The sequence below is a fragment of the Diospyros lotus genome, chromosome 14, assembly GCF_014633365.1.
Source record: "Diospyros lotus cultivar Yz01 chromosome 14, ASM1463336v1, whole genome shotgun sequence".
In the NCBI taxonomy this organism is placed as follows: Eukaryota; Viridiplantae; Streptophyta; class Magnoliopsida; order Ericales; family Ebenaceae; genus Diospyros; species Diospyros lotus.
The window spans coordinates 12,778,650-12,792,758 of NC_068351.1; the positions used below are offsets into that span (position 1 = coordinate 12,778,650).

Genomic DNA, 14,109 nt, shown 5'->3' on the forward strand with positions numbered 1-14,109 from the left:
ATAAGGCTTTGGTCTTATTGCACTCTCTTCCTAAGTCCTATGAGACCTTTGTGGATATCTTGAAACATGGGAGAGATAAGTTGACCCTAGATGATGTGATAGGAGCTTTGAATTCCAAGGATTTGCAGCACAAAGTAGAGTCCCAGAAATCTGCTATAGAAGCTTTGGCAATGAACTCTAGAACAAAAAAAGGAGACCCTAAGGTTTAAAGGTAGGTCTCGGTCTAAGTCTAGGAGTGGAAAGAAAGTGATTAAATGCTTTCATTGCCATGAAGAAGGGCGTTTGAAGAAGAACTGCCCAAATAGGAAGAAAGAATCCCAACTGAAAACCAACCCCGAATGCTCAAGCACCATGTGTGGTTTTGGCTATGAGAATGCGGATGTCCTCTAGCTTTTCTAGGTATGCAGGAAAAGTAGCATAGGTCTTCGGTTTAGGGTGTACTTCTCATAGGAAATGGGTATTTACCCATAGGGACATGGTGGAGGGGGAAATGGTTTGTCTAGGCAACAAATTAAGGTCAAGGGAATTGGAGATGGGAGAAATTAGGATGCATGGTGGAGCTGTTCCAGATTATTAGAAGCTGTAAAATATGTCCATGTTTTAGAAAGAAAGTCTAATGTCCTTAGGAAGAATTAGATAGAAAGGGTTTCTCCTATAAAGGAAAATTGGAGTCCTAAGAAGTTGCAAGGATCTCTTAGAGAGATGGTAGCAACCCTCAAGAATGGAGGTTATGTGGTGCATGCTTGCATTTATATATGGATAAGCTGCAGCCACTAAGAAAAGCGTAGGATAAGTTAGGCGGTGTCATTTCTTGAGGATGGCTCACAATGGTGAGCAAGGACTAGGAAAGGTATCTAAGCCTAGGGATATTAGGGGAGGGAAAAGTTTGCAGGTATAAAGGAATAGAAATCATGTAGTTTGGTAAGGTCACCAAATGTAGAAGTCTCCAAAAACAGACCTTTTATATGTCAAAATCCCATTAGAGATCAGCTTCTAGGATGTAGGGGGACCTATCTAGGCCTTGTCTCATGGTGGAGCTAGGTGAGGTGAACCTAGTGGAGATGGTGTGTCCCTAAGGAATTCCCAAGTGTATATGAGCTTGCTGGAAATTGCTTTTGGTTTGAAAGGTTAGGTGGAGTAGAGTTGTGGAATAGGTATGCCTAGGTCTTCTAAAGCTAGGGTTCTTACCTATGTAGTGAAAACTCTACAAATAGGACATAAAATTAGTTGATGCTAAGAGAAAGGGATGGAATCTGGGATGCTGGAAAATAAAACATGTATAATCCTTTGGGAATGCCCCTAAACTAACCTATGAACCAGGGTATAGCAATAGGGAAATCTGGAAAATGTTTTGATCATATTCATTGTGTAAACTTGGGCTGGATTGTGAAAGGGAGGAAGCTAGTGTTTAAGATAGATTTGGCTCTAGCAGTGAGGGTTCTTATGAACAGTGAGGGGAAATGGTGTGTGCAAGTGTTGTCTTGTATGGTGTAGCCATTGTTGATCAAAGTCCAGACTAAGCAAGGAAAGGGAAGGAGAATCATCTTGTAGATAATGAGCAAGGGAGTAGAAGGTTTAGAGTGTTGCCTAGGATTGGTAATAGATAGAACCACGAGAAAGTACCAGTGAGGTATGGAAAGAGTTGGGTTTAGGATGCTTAGGCTCTGGTTTGAGTGCTAAGGAATAGGCTGGAAAATAGAACCTCTTGTATAAGAAGAGGTGATGCACTCTTGTCCAAATGAATGGCATGGAGCCATGTAAATTTGGGGAGAAATGAAACTTGGACTTAGGTGGAAGATCCCTTAGGCTAAAGGGGTGGAGTGCTGTGAAGTGTCCATTTGAGAATTAAGGAAGGTGCTGGAAATGGGGAAAAGTCTAGGAAAAAGGCTAGACAAATGGCCATTGGTTAAAGCATCACATGAAGGCTTAATTTGGGTCAAATAGGTATCTCTAACAGCCATGATCATGTGAATATTAAGGAAAAAATGATCTTATAGTGTAGCCAAGAGATAAGAAGCTAGAGGGAAAGCTAAGCAAGGATTGGTTGCTTAGAAGGTCTCTCTAGGTGTGATTATAATCCCCCAGGTAAGATATAAGATTGCAATAGTCCAAGGGGTAAATTAAGTGCATGGGGTAGCTGTATCAATTTCAATGTTATGCCTACGAAAAGTAAGGCAGTGTCACGCACATAGGCCATGGTGCGACATCGGCTCTTTTTCTGTTTTAACTTTTTTTGCGTTTTTGTTATGCTTTTATGTTTTCATTTACTTAAAGCTTTTGTACTCGTAAGGGGAGGGCAGCTGTACGTTGAGAGGGTGTCTAAGGGAATATCCTATGTGTAAAGGGGGCCTGGGAAAAGACAAAATAGTTAGTTAGGAGGGGTGGAATCTGCTGAGGCAGCATCTAAAGTAGAGGATGTATATATCCTCTAGTACCAGCCTGTAAGGGGTATGAAAAATCTGAAGAATATTATTCTCCTTCCTGTTATCTCTCTCTCGCTCTCTCTATCTCTCTCTCTTGAATCTCTCTTTCTCGTTGCTGAATTTCTCCCTAAGAATCCCTTTTGACCTTCTCATTTGTATCGAATTAGAAGGTTGCATACTTGTTACTGCCAAGCGGTGACAGGCAGCTTTATTGATAGTTATCCAATGGGAATCTCAAGGTGTAGCTGAGGTGGTAGTTCAGTGTTTGAGATTGTTGGAAGGAGGAGAAGTTGGAAAGATAAGGTATAGAGATTGGAATAGGAATTGGATAGCTTATGGCAACCTAGGTTACCTTAATCTTAAGCATGTCTTGGTAGACTAGTAGGTAGATAGAAGAAAATTTGAGCAGTTTTGAGTTTGAAACAAACATGAGAAGGAAAGACAGTGGTAAAGCCTAAAGACCGATTTTTGGGAAGCTAGGAGTAAGTCTAGCACTGTTAAGACCAATCCGGGTAAGGTGCACTGGTGTTGTGATGCTGTGGAAAGTTTGGATACTTTGGGATTAAGGAATAACATTGAGAATGGTTTTGGTTTATGGTGGAGTGTACTCAGACACTATGGAGAAACCAATCATATTGGTGTTATGAATGTATCCATTAGGAAAACCCCTTGAGGAGGTAGATAAATCTTAATTAGAGTTGCGTGTATAGGATATGCAGCTGAAAGTATTGTCGTAGGTGATCCATTGGTGAAATTTACAGCATTGTTTTTGATTTTCTTAATGTTTGTTGATTGATTTGATGATCAGGTTATCATGCGGGAAACCAAAGGAAGAGCAAGCCAAAGTTTTTGATGGATGAAGATGGAAGGTATCACACTCAAGACAATGGTGGAGATTTGTTAAAGATTGTCTAGAGTTAGTGATAGGTTTACATGCGGTTAAGGGTTAGTTGATAGGTGGGTGGCTCTCTTGTAATATTAATTATTAGTGGGGGGCAAAACCGGTAATATCATAACCGGCCCTAGGAAATATCACCTTATTTTTTATAAATAGGGTAGGGGGCTGAGGGATAGAGTATCGCATATTTTCTTCTGATTTCACGAGAGTCTAAAGAGTGAGAAAGCTGTGAGTTATAGTCTTGTACACTTTTGGGAAGGCTTGTATCTTGAGAGAGAGAAGAGGGAAGTCTTGTATTGTTTTCATCAATAAAGAAGGCTGCACTCTGTGGTGGTTTCAAGGCTGGATGTAGTGCCAATTCAATTGACATGAACCAGGATAAAATTCTGTCTTCTTATGTGGTTTGATGTTTCTTTCTTGTTCTGTTTTTGTTTACATTCTGTTCTTTGTTATTTGTGTTGTGGTGTGTTGGCCGGTGAGTTGAGAGTGATTGAGAGTGTGATCGGGAGGTGTTTGACTGGTTTCTTAAGAGGAATAAGGGCTGCCAGTGCTCCCAATTATAACAGTTGCAGTAGCAGTGGAAGTAATCAAACAACATTGCACTAAGCATTTGGAGATATGTATGAGGTTGATGGGAGATTCTCCACACCTAAGTAGGAGTGCTATCAAACTTTTGATTCATGGGGGAGACAAGATTGAGCTTGGCCACGAGCTGCAATTACCTTTTGTGAATTGGGTTGTTGTAGTTGGGAAGATGTTGAAAGAAAAGGTTGCTATCGGACTACTAATTGCTACCATGCACTGGCATAGTTCATGTATGAAGACCCAAGACATTGTTGGGACTTACAGATCAATGGGAAAAGAGAACTTTTGAATGGAGATTTGCGAAAACATTTTACAAGTGCCGAAAAAGCAAAAGAGAAGGAACATAAAAGCAAAGAGGAATGAACTTAGAAGGAGAAGAGAGAAAAAGAGATTAAACAGACGGTGAAAATGGGAAGTGGATGAAGAAATAACGGCTTAGTAGTAATAAGTTTCTTGGGGACAAGAAACCTCTCAAGGAGGGGGGAATTGTCATGACCCTAGGAGCAATAGAGGGGCAATATTGTAGTAGGGTTAATAATAGTTTGTTAGGAGATGTTTTGCAATTGGTTAGGAGCATATGGATGCTGTTATGAATTTAGTTAGCAGTTATGAATTCAGTGAGCAACCAACTATGCTTATAAAAGGGCTACTTGTAAGACGATGAGATATGAAATGTGAAATGATATTGAAATCCTTCCTTTCTAGTTCTCTCTATTCCTCTCTCAGTTCTCTGTAATTTCTCCCTCCCTTTCTACTAATTTCTCTCTCCCTCCTTCAATTCTCCCATTCTGATTTCCCCCCTAATTCTAGTCTCAACCCTAGGTAACCTAGGAATGTGACATTAATCAGTAAATCTTCTTCATCCCATGCCTTGAATCCTTGATCTGTTTCTTTTGGGTTGGGGTTGGTAAGATGGCCTATCTTTTCTCTTCCTTTGAGAAAAGTCCTAACTACCTGACTCCGCTATAGGTAGTTATCAAGCCGGTATAGAGGATTTATATTTTGGAAATCACTTCTAGTTCCTATTGCAGTGATAGTTGTAGGTGCAACCAATATCTCCCCATAGCAGTTGAGATAGAATCTTGAGAAGTAGTTGACATATTGTGATGAAAAAAAATGTAGAATGATTAGGAAAGGCTGCGATAAAGGCAGAACAGCAAGGTGGCAATGTAGGCCAGAGAATGGCAATGAAGGCCGGAGAGACAAGAAGGCTGGAAATGAGAGAAGCACTGAGGTCGGAAAAAATGCCTTAGAAAGATGGCTTTGATACCTATGAAGGAATTCACCGAATTCTTATTCTTGCAGCACATACTTATAGTCATATTTAAGGTGAGTCTTATCACCTTCATTAGGAAACTTTCAATCTAAATTTAAAGGAAACTATCAATCTATCCTCTAAGGAAACTAACTATTACAGAATCATAAACAATTAGGAAACTAATTAAACAATTGATTGTAAATTCTATATTTACATTACGAAACATAATCTTCTGCATTCCTTGGTGAGCCAGTTATCCAACCAGAGTAAGCCTTTTATTTCCCTTTATTCCAACACAAGCTATAAAGCACAAACACTTTCTAGGAGTTGTCATACCGGTGTTGCTGGCTTGCCTGACAGATGAGACATGCCCACATGGCATGTTCGCCACTTTCTTATAATTTGTTAAAAGGCTATGGGAAGGACACACATGACACATATGTCCCCTATGTGGACAGTTGTAGGACATGCATGTCCTTTATGACTTGGTAATTGCATGTTTTGATTGGAAGACTATTCAGTTTTCATACGCTTCATGCTTCTATTATCTAGCTCTTTAAACATCAACTGGATTGTAAGGGATGAAGACTATTGGACTATGAATTGATTGCTAATTAGATTAGAGTTATTCATTTGGAATTTTGACTTATGAGTTTTAAATGCATATGTTTGAGTTGTATTATAGTTTTGATAGTTTATTGTGCTTTAAAAATATAAAAATTATTTTATTTATTAACATATCTCAACGATGTCTTGTCCTACTTTCTTGAAAAATGTTGTGTCCCTATGTCTCATGTCTTGTGTTTGGTGTCCTCGTGTTGCCGTGCCAATGCTTCATAGATTGCAAGCAATCCCTTATACTGAGACATCTTCAAACTGAAATTCAAAATACATGGATAAAAAAGAAAAAGAAAAAATACTACATTTCCTTTGTTTGATTAAACATTTGTCTTAAGGCAAATGAGATAAAAATATTTCAGTATAATGTATCTAAGATCTGTGAACTAATATAACAAAAGGTAATTTTTGATATTGAAGCCATACGATGGTAATAGTGTAAGTGTTGCTACATTGGGAAAATCACATTGTCAACTACAAAAATGAATATGTGTGGTTGGAGTTAATGGAAGCAGGAGGTTGAGTTAAATAAAAATAATAAAATTTAAACTGCTCTTATTTTGAAGAGCTTTATCTTGATTCTAGAGTTCAACAAATTGTAGTAGTTAAATGGTGATGAAGTGATCTATGAGAAACCACTTTAATTTGAATGTTGCTACCAAGTAAATATTTAACTTCCTTGGGGGGGATCTCTGTTAGTCATGGGTTTTCTTTTTCCTTTTTTGCTATTAAGTTATTAGTTTTAGTATAATCAAATAATGGATAATGGATGTAGAATGTGAAGAATACTTATAATCAATCTATGTGATCCCTAAACAATTGATTGAACTGAAAGGAAAAAAATGCTTCAAAGAAAGAATAAGAATCTAAAAGAAAAGAAGGAAAAAAAGATTAAAAGGAGATGAAAAAAGCACAATCTACAAAAATAGCTCATCAACTGAAAGGGAAAAAGGCTTCAAAGAAATAATTGGAATCGTGGGAAACCAAGATTAAAGGGAAGTGATGTTGTTTCCCTTAGTATAAAATAAATGACTCTCTAAACCCTTGAGAATGATTTGAAGGCTGTAATAATTTTGCAAAATGTAGGCTAAATCTAAGCAAAAAGATAAATATCTAGTTTGTAATTTAAAATAAATACAAATATTCCAAAAAAAAAAATTTATATGTGCCAGTGTACATTTTTTCTCTTTAGTCTTAATGCTTTATATATTGTTTTCTGAAACACTAGCATGTGCTCCCATGCCACTTGCTAGTAAATAAATAATAAGGCTTATCTTTTGAAGTAAAGGTTACATTTATTTTGGTTTGCTCTGTGTTTATTTTGCATTTGCTTCTGGAATAGGTTTTTTCCATTGACCCAAATTCAACTTTCTGCTCCTGGCAACTCAAGGCATCAGGTGGGAAGGATGTTAGCTGTTGATTCCTTGTAAGTTGCTTTTCTTGCTAAGATGCATCGATCAATATTTAATTTTTTTTAATGGACACTGATAATCGAATCATTGATAATATGATCACCTACTGCTCTAGCATTCATGCTCCCTCCTCAAACCCTAGGGAATTGAAACAAAACGATAAATCTGCTACTGTCTCCTCTCTATTGCGTGCTTGAACTGATTGGATTACTTTTATGACATTAAAAGTTTTCAAAGGGCTGGTAGTATTGTGTACTTACTGATCAGGATGAGCACCTAGAATTTATATTGATATAGATTCTTTTATCCATTACCTTTGCAGTGGATGCTTCATTGCTGCTAGTGCATATGAGGATCAATTGGCTATGTTCTCAGTTTCAATCTCTGCAGCCACTGATATCATTGATAAGGTTGAGATGCTTATTTTTGTTTCCTCCCTTTTAGAAACTAATGTCTTTATGAATGCCGAACAGCTGTGCATGTGATATATTTAGTTCACAATGATAATGATTAATGACAAGCATTTTTTCCCATATTAAATATAAAGCTTTTAGTTAGAAGTTAACTTTTTTGCCTCATTTATTTATTTCAGAGAATATCTTATCCTTCTGAAAATGAAGGGGACCCAAGTACAGGCAGTGGTCTGACCAATATTTGTGGGACTATATGGAGCATGTGTTTTATTTCCAGAGATTTTTGCCACCCAAATAAGGAGCAGAATCCTATGTTAGCCATTCTTCTGAATAGGTATTATGTTCCTTCTATGCAATTTTTTTGGGGTCCATCCTTCAAATTTCTGTGAGATAGGTGCTTGCTCATTTATATTTGGAGTTCCTACTTTGTCTGTTATTGTTTGTCTGTGCTTTGTTTTGAGTTGTGGTCTCTTGAGGTTATCTTAGTGTCCTTGCTAATTTTGTGTGGATGCTTAGAAGGCTGCTTGTGGATGCTGCAGGAGGGGATCTTTCATAAATGAGCTTTTGCTATTGGAATGGAGTATTAGGGAACATGCTATTCATGTAATTTCTGAGTTTGCTGAACCTGGACCGCTAGCACACAGTGTGGTTGAAGTTCCACATTCATATGGATTTGCCCTTCTGTTCAGGATTGGTGATGTTCTCTTAATGGATCTAAGGGAGGCTCACAAACCGTGTTACGCATATAGAATGAACTTAAATTTTTTGCCTACTGCCGTAGAGGAGCAGACTTTTATTGATGACTCTTGTAGAGTAAATGATGTTGATGAGGAAAGTCTTTATGATGTTGCTGCGTCTGCTTTACTGGAGCTAAAAGACATCCTTAAAGATGATGATCCCATGAGTATTGATGGAGACAGTGGTAATATCAATTCACATTCAAAACATGTGTGCTCATGGAGCTGGGAACCAGGAAATGAAAAAAATCCAAGGATGATTTTCTGTATAGATAGTGGAGAACTTTTTATGATTGAAATTTCTTCAGATTCTGATGGTATTAAAGTTGATCTATCTGAATGTCTCTACAAAGGTCTGCCTTGCAAAACACTTTTATGGTCAGAAGGTGGATTCTTGTCTGCTCTTGTTGAGATGGGAGATGGAATGGTCTTGAAGTTGGAAGATGGAAGGCTACTTTACAGAAGTCCAATACAAAATATTGCCCCAATTTTGGATATGTCAGTAGTGGATTACCATGATGAAATACATGATCAGATGTTTGCTTGCTCTGGGATGGCACCAGAGGGATCTTTGAGGATTATTCGAAGTGGCATCAGCGTAGAAAAGCTGTTGAGAACTGCCCCTATTTATCAAGGCATAACGGGTACTTGGACAGTCAAAATGAAATTCATCGATTCTTATCATTCCTTCCTAGTGTTATCATTTGTTGAACAAACAAGGGTTCTATCAGTTGGCTTAAGCTTTACAGACGTGACTGATATTGTTGGTTTCCAGCCTGACGTCTGCACATTAGCATGTGGCCTTGTCAGTGATGGTTTACTGGTCCAGATATACCAAAATGCAATTAGACTGTGTTTGCCTACTGCTGCTGCCCATCCAGAAGGTCTTCCTTCATTATTACCAATTTGTACATCATGGTCCCCTGATAATATCAGTATCAGTCTTGGGGCAGTTGGGCATAATTTGATAGTCATTACAACTTCAAGTCCAAGTTTTTTGTTTATTCTTGGGGTCAGACATCTGTCAGCAGGCAACTATGAAATATGTGAGATGCAACATGTGAAATTGCAGCATGAGTTATCGTGTATTTCTATCCCTGTGAAGAATTTTGAGCACAAACCTTCCACTTGTAATTTGGCAGTTAAAAATCCTGTACATACCCTTCCTGAGGGAGTTGACAGTGGTATTACCTTTGTTATTGGTACTCATAAACCTTCAGTGGAAATTTTATCTTTTCTGCCCGACAAAGGTCTAAGGTTTCTAGCGGTAGGGACTATTTCTTTAACCAACACTATGGGAACTGCTGTTAGTGGCTGTGTTCCTCAAGATGTTAGGCTTGTCTCAGTTGATCGGCTTTATGTTCTATCAGGATTGAGGAATGGAATGCTGCTTCGGTTTGAGTGGCCTGCCTTGTCAATGTCCACTTCAATATCTCTCAGCCAAAGGCCTCGTAGCAATTCCTGTTTGGTAAACTTGGATACTTACTTAGTAAAAGCTACAGAGCCCCAAAATTTTACTTTTGATTCATCTGAGAAGTCCAAGGGCAATCCTGTTTATCTTCAATTAGTTGCAATACGCCGGATTGGAATTACTCCTACTTTCCTAATTCCACTGAGTGATTCACCTGATGCTGATATGATTGCTCTCAGTGATAGGCCATGGTTACTGCAAACAGCTAGGCACAGCCTTTCATATACTTCCATCTCCTTTCAACCTTCAACACATGCAACTCCTGTTTGTTCTGCTGAATGTCCTAAAGGAATTTTATTTGTTGCAGAAAACAGTCTTCATTTGGTAAGAGTAACATCTCTAGCTTATCTGGCTTGGTAGATTTTCATCACCTGCTAAGGATGCTTTTTCCCTTGAATATGAATCTTGTCCATAGACAACATGGAATATATATGTTGCATAACATTTGAAAATATATATTCATGGGGTATAATGGCCATAGAAAGGATAGAAATGATTGACATGATAGAATCCATGTAACCAACTACCATCTAGCAGGAGTAAGACTTGTTGTATATTAAAAAAAATGTAAACAGACCTTCCTATTTCAGATTCCATTATGATATACAATACTATGCTCTTTTTTTCGGTCCCTCAAGAAATATGCATTGTAAGAAAACCCTAGGTACAGAGAACAAATAGGGCATGAGGAGAAGAAGAATACCTTGAGATATTGTATTAAGAAACCAGAATCAAAAGATAAAGATTACAAGATCAGTAAGCTGATATATATATTGCTCAAAGCATAACAGAAAAGAACCGCCTAACGACTTAAGAACTAATGCAAGGCTACCGGCTACCAACTAATAATAACAACTAGACACACAGTCAAATATAAGCCAAATGTAAGACATCACCATAACAATCACAACAACACATTAGGTGCTTCCTCACTCCCCTTCAAATCAGACTTTGTTGGCATCAGAAATTTAGTCTTGACGGGTGCTTCCACACACCCCTTCAAATCAGACTCCACCAATGCCAAAGTAGCCGTAGAGGAACTGGTGCATATAGGGGATATCCGAATACCAAGCTTAGCACATAAGAACTCAAATCGAGCCTTAGGTAGCCCTTTAGTGAGAATGTTAGCCACTTGATCGGAGGTAGGAACATATCTAATTTCCACGTCACCTTTTTCAACATTTTCACGCACAAAATGAACATCAATCTCCACATGTTTAGTTCTGGAATGGAAAATTGGATTTTCAGCCATGCTCTTGGCAGCAAGATTATCACTCCAAACAATAGGAGTAGACAAACAAGGATACCCCAACTCAAAAAATAGAGATTTTAGCCACATGAGTTCAGTTATTCCAAGGGTAACAACCGGATATTCTGCCTCACCAAGCAAGCGAGCAACAACCGATTGCTTTTTGGACCCCCAAACAATAAGATTCCGGCCAAAGTAAACACAAAACCCACTGGTGGAGTGTCTAGTGATCTTGCAGCCAGCATGATCAGCGCCAGTGAACACGACTAGAGTCAAGTCATCAAGTGAGGGTGTAAAAACTAGCCCCATACCAACAGTACCTTTGAGGTAACGCAATAGCCTTTTACAAGCCAACCAATGTTGGGTCTTAGGATTAGACAAAAATTGACTCAGTTTATTGACTATAAAGGCTATGTCTGGGCGTGTGTATGTAAGATATTGTAGGGATCCAATTAAAGTCCTATAGAGAGTAGGATTGGAAAAGGAGTCCCCATCATCAGTGAATGAAATACCAGCAGCCATAGGGGTGCTACAAGGCTTGCAATTTGACATGGCAACCTTCTTCAACAAATCAACCACATATTTGGACTGAGTGAGATACAAACCACTGGTATCTCTGTAGGCCTCAAACCCTAGGAAATAATTCACTGAGCCTAGAATTTTAAGAGCAAATTGAGTGTCCAAATTATGAATACAAGAGTTGAGAGCCGTGGAATTTGAGCTTGTGAGGAGGATATTATCAAGATAGACCAGAACAAAAAGCACATAACCGGATGTCCGTTTAATAAACAAGGAGGCATCAGAAGTAGATCTTACGAAACCCCAATTCTGTAAGGCTGTTCTCAACTTAGAGTACCAGGCCCTAGGGGCTTGCTTGAGCCCATAAAGAGACTTATTTAGCTGACAAACATGATGAAGAAACCTGTGATCAATAAAGACCTCAGGTTGAGCCATGTATACTGTTTCAGTTAGATCCCTATTAAGAAATGCATTATTTACATCCACCTGTTGAATGTCCCAACCATAGGTAACAACTAAAGAGAATAGGACACAAATTGTGGGTGCCTTATTCATTGGACTGAAGGTTTCTTCATAGTCCACACTAGGGGTTTGATGAAATCCCTTGGCCATCAACCGAGGCTTATATTTTAGGATAGAGCCATCAGCCTTATTTTTAACTCGGTAAACCCACTTGCAGCCTACTAAATTCATGTGTGATGAAAAGGGAACCAAGGTCCAAGTATGATTCCGTTTCAGGGTAGTAAACTCCTCCTCCATGGCCTTAACCCATCGTGAATCTAAGAGTGCCTCACGAATTGAGCTAGGTTCTAGGTTGCTCCCTAGGACATGAGGAGAAGAGGTCACAAGCTATTTGGCCTTTGATCGGGTAAGCATAGGATGGATGGAAGGAGCTGGGGTAGCTTTAGGCTTAGGAAGGTTGGAAACAGGACTAGAACCTGCAGAAAATGGAACTGAAGAAGGTGGGGATGTAGGTGAGACTGAAGAGTCTGAAGACCATGACTGAGAGTCAGTTAATATTGGAACTACAGAAGGTCATACTGTTTGAGGACACTGTGAAGAAGAAGTAGAAACTACAAAATGAAGAAAACCAGTAGAAGAACCCAAGGAGGGACATAGAGACTTAGACATGGTAGGAGTAGGAAACAAGAGAGGAAATGGAAAGTCATTGGTGTCACGACCCTAGGGTTTAGCTAGGGTCTAGGGAGGAATTCGGAAGAATTTGGGAGAGAAACGAATAAAAAATTGGAGGGAGATACGTAGCAGAAATTAAGAGAAAGGGAGAGAAAACAAGGGAGAACTAGAGAGAGAAAGTAAGGAGGAAATATGAATTCAATAAATTATACCAACCTGCATTTCTCTACATGCTATGGCCTATTTATAGGCTGTTCAAGTAATAGAATATTGTAAAACAGCACCCATGTGCACTTTAATAGAATGGATAACATCTCCTAACCAACAATTGTAACTAATGGCGGCATTGCCCCTCTAATTCCTCTTGGGTCATGACAATTTCCCCTCCTTGAAAGGTTTCTTGTCCCCAAGAAACTTATTACCATTGAACCATTGTTATTAATCCGATGCCCATCTTCACCAATTGGTTTCTTCTTCGCCTTTTCTTGTTCTCCTCTCGTATTACCTTTTTCTTTTGCTTTCTCTTTCCTTCTTCCTTAACAGAACTACGACTAGTGGCAAGCCCAAGTCCAGCCATCCACCTCTTCCTCATTGCCATTGAAAATGGTTCCAATGGAGCTGTCAATCCTGTAACCATCTCATTTCCAAGCATAAGAAGAAATTTAAACTTCTCTTTAAGCAAATCAACCTTTTTTGCAGCTGCTGCCCTGTTTTGTGTGCCTGTGCCAAAGACATATGTATGAGATGTTCCAAACAAGGTGCCTGGTGCAATCCTTTCGTCCTTCTCCTCAAGTACTTGGTAAAGAGACTTTTCCAGCTCCTTCCTCTGCTGCTTTTGGAGATCAATAAGATCAGCAGGGCTGTCCTCCTTCCTTGCAGCTTCCCTTCTCGTTCTTAGTACCTCATCAGCCTCATACTACTCCTTAGTTGTATGAACACCACCTTCCTCTTCCATGGCTACTATATCAGCTCCCTGCACTTCTTGATGAGCAGCCTTAGGAACTCCTATGACAACATTAGTTTTGGGCCTTTCTCCAAACCGGGTACACAAGGTATTTACAAACTGTGGCCAGCTCCATTCTACCATTCCCCAGCTCCAATTCTGAAACCAAACGCCTGGAATTCCACTCAAATTAGCTGCAACCATTTTTACTTTTTCCTTTTCAGCTACTCGGTGTTGGTAGAACACCCGTTCACATTGTCGGATCCACCATTTTGGCCTATCCCTGTCAAACACCGGAATAGCCAATGGAGCTAAAGTGGGCAAATCGACACTTGGAATTGAGGTCGACCAAGTCCAATTAGCAGTCTGAAATTTATGTAAACACATAATCAAAAAATTGTCTAGCTGCCTACGAAGGTCCTTAACTTCCATTGTTGCAGCCATTAGTC

At 39.0% G+C, this 14,109-nt stretch overlaps 1 protein-coding gene across 3 annotated transcripts in view; it reads left to right on the top strand.

Moving 5' to 3' along the window:
• The window catches only part of LOC127791056 (uncharacterized), a 76,497-nt gene that overhangs the window by 13,963 nt on the left and 48,425 nt on the right, over positions 1-14,109 (top strand). For all 3 annotated transcript variants that reach the window (XM_052320792.1, XM_052320793.1, XM_052320794.1), the window contains 4 exons: positions 7,125-7,208; positions 7,517-7,604; positions 7,787-7,941; positions 8,147-10,139. In XM_052320792.1, the coding sequence (XP_052176752.1) occupies positions 7,125-7,208; positions 7,517-7,604; positions 7,787-7,941; positions 8,147-10,139 (2,320 nt within the window). The remainder of the gene's footprint in view (positions 1-7,124; positions 7,209-7,516; positions 7,605-7,786; positions 7,942-8,146; positions 10,140-14,109) is intronic.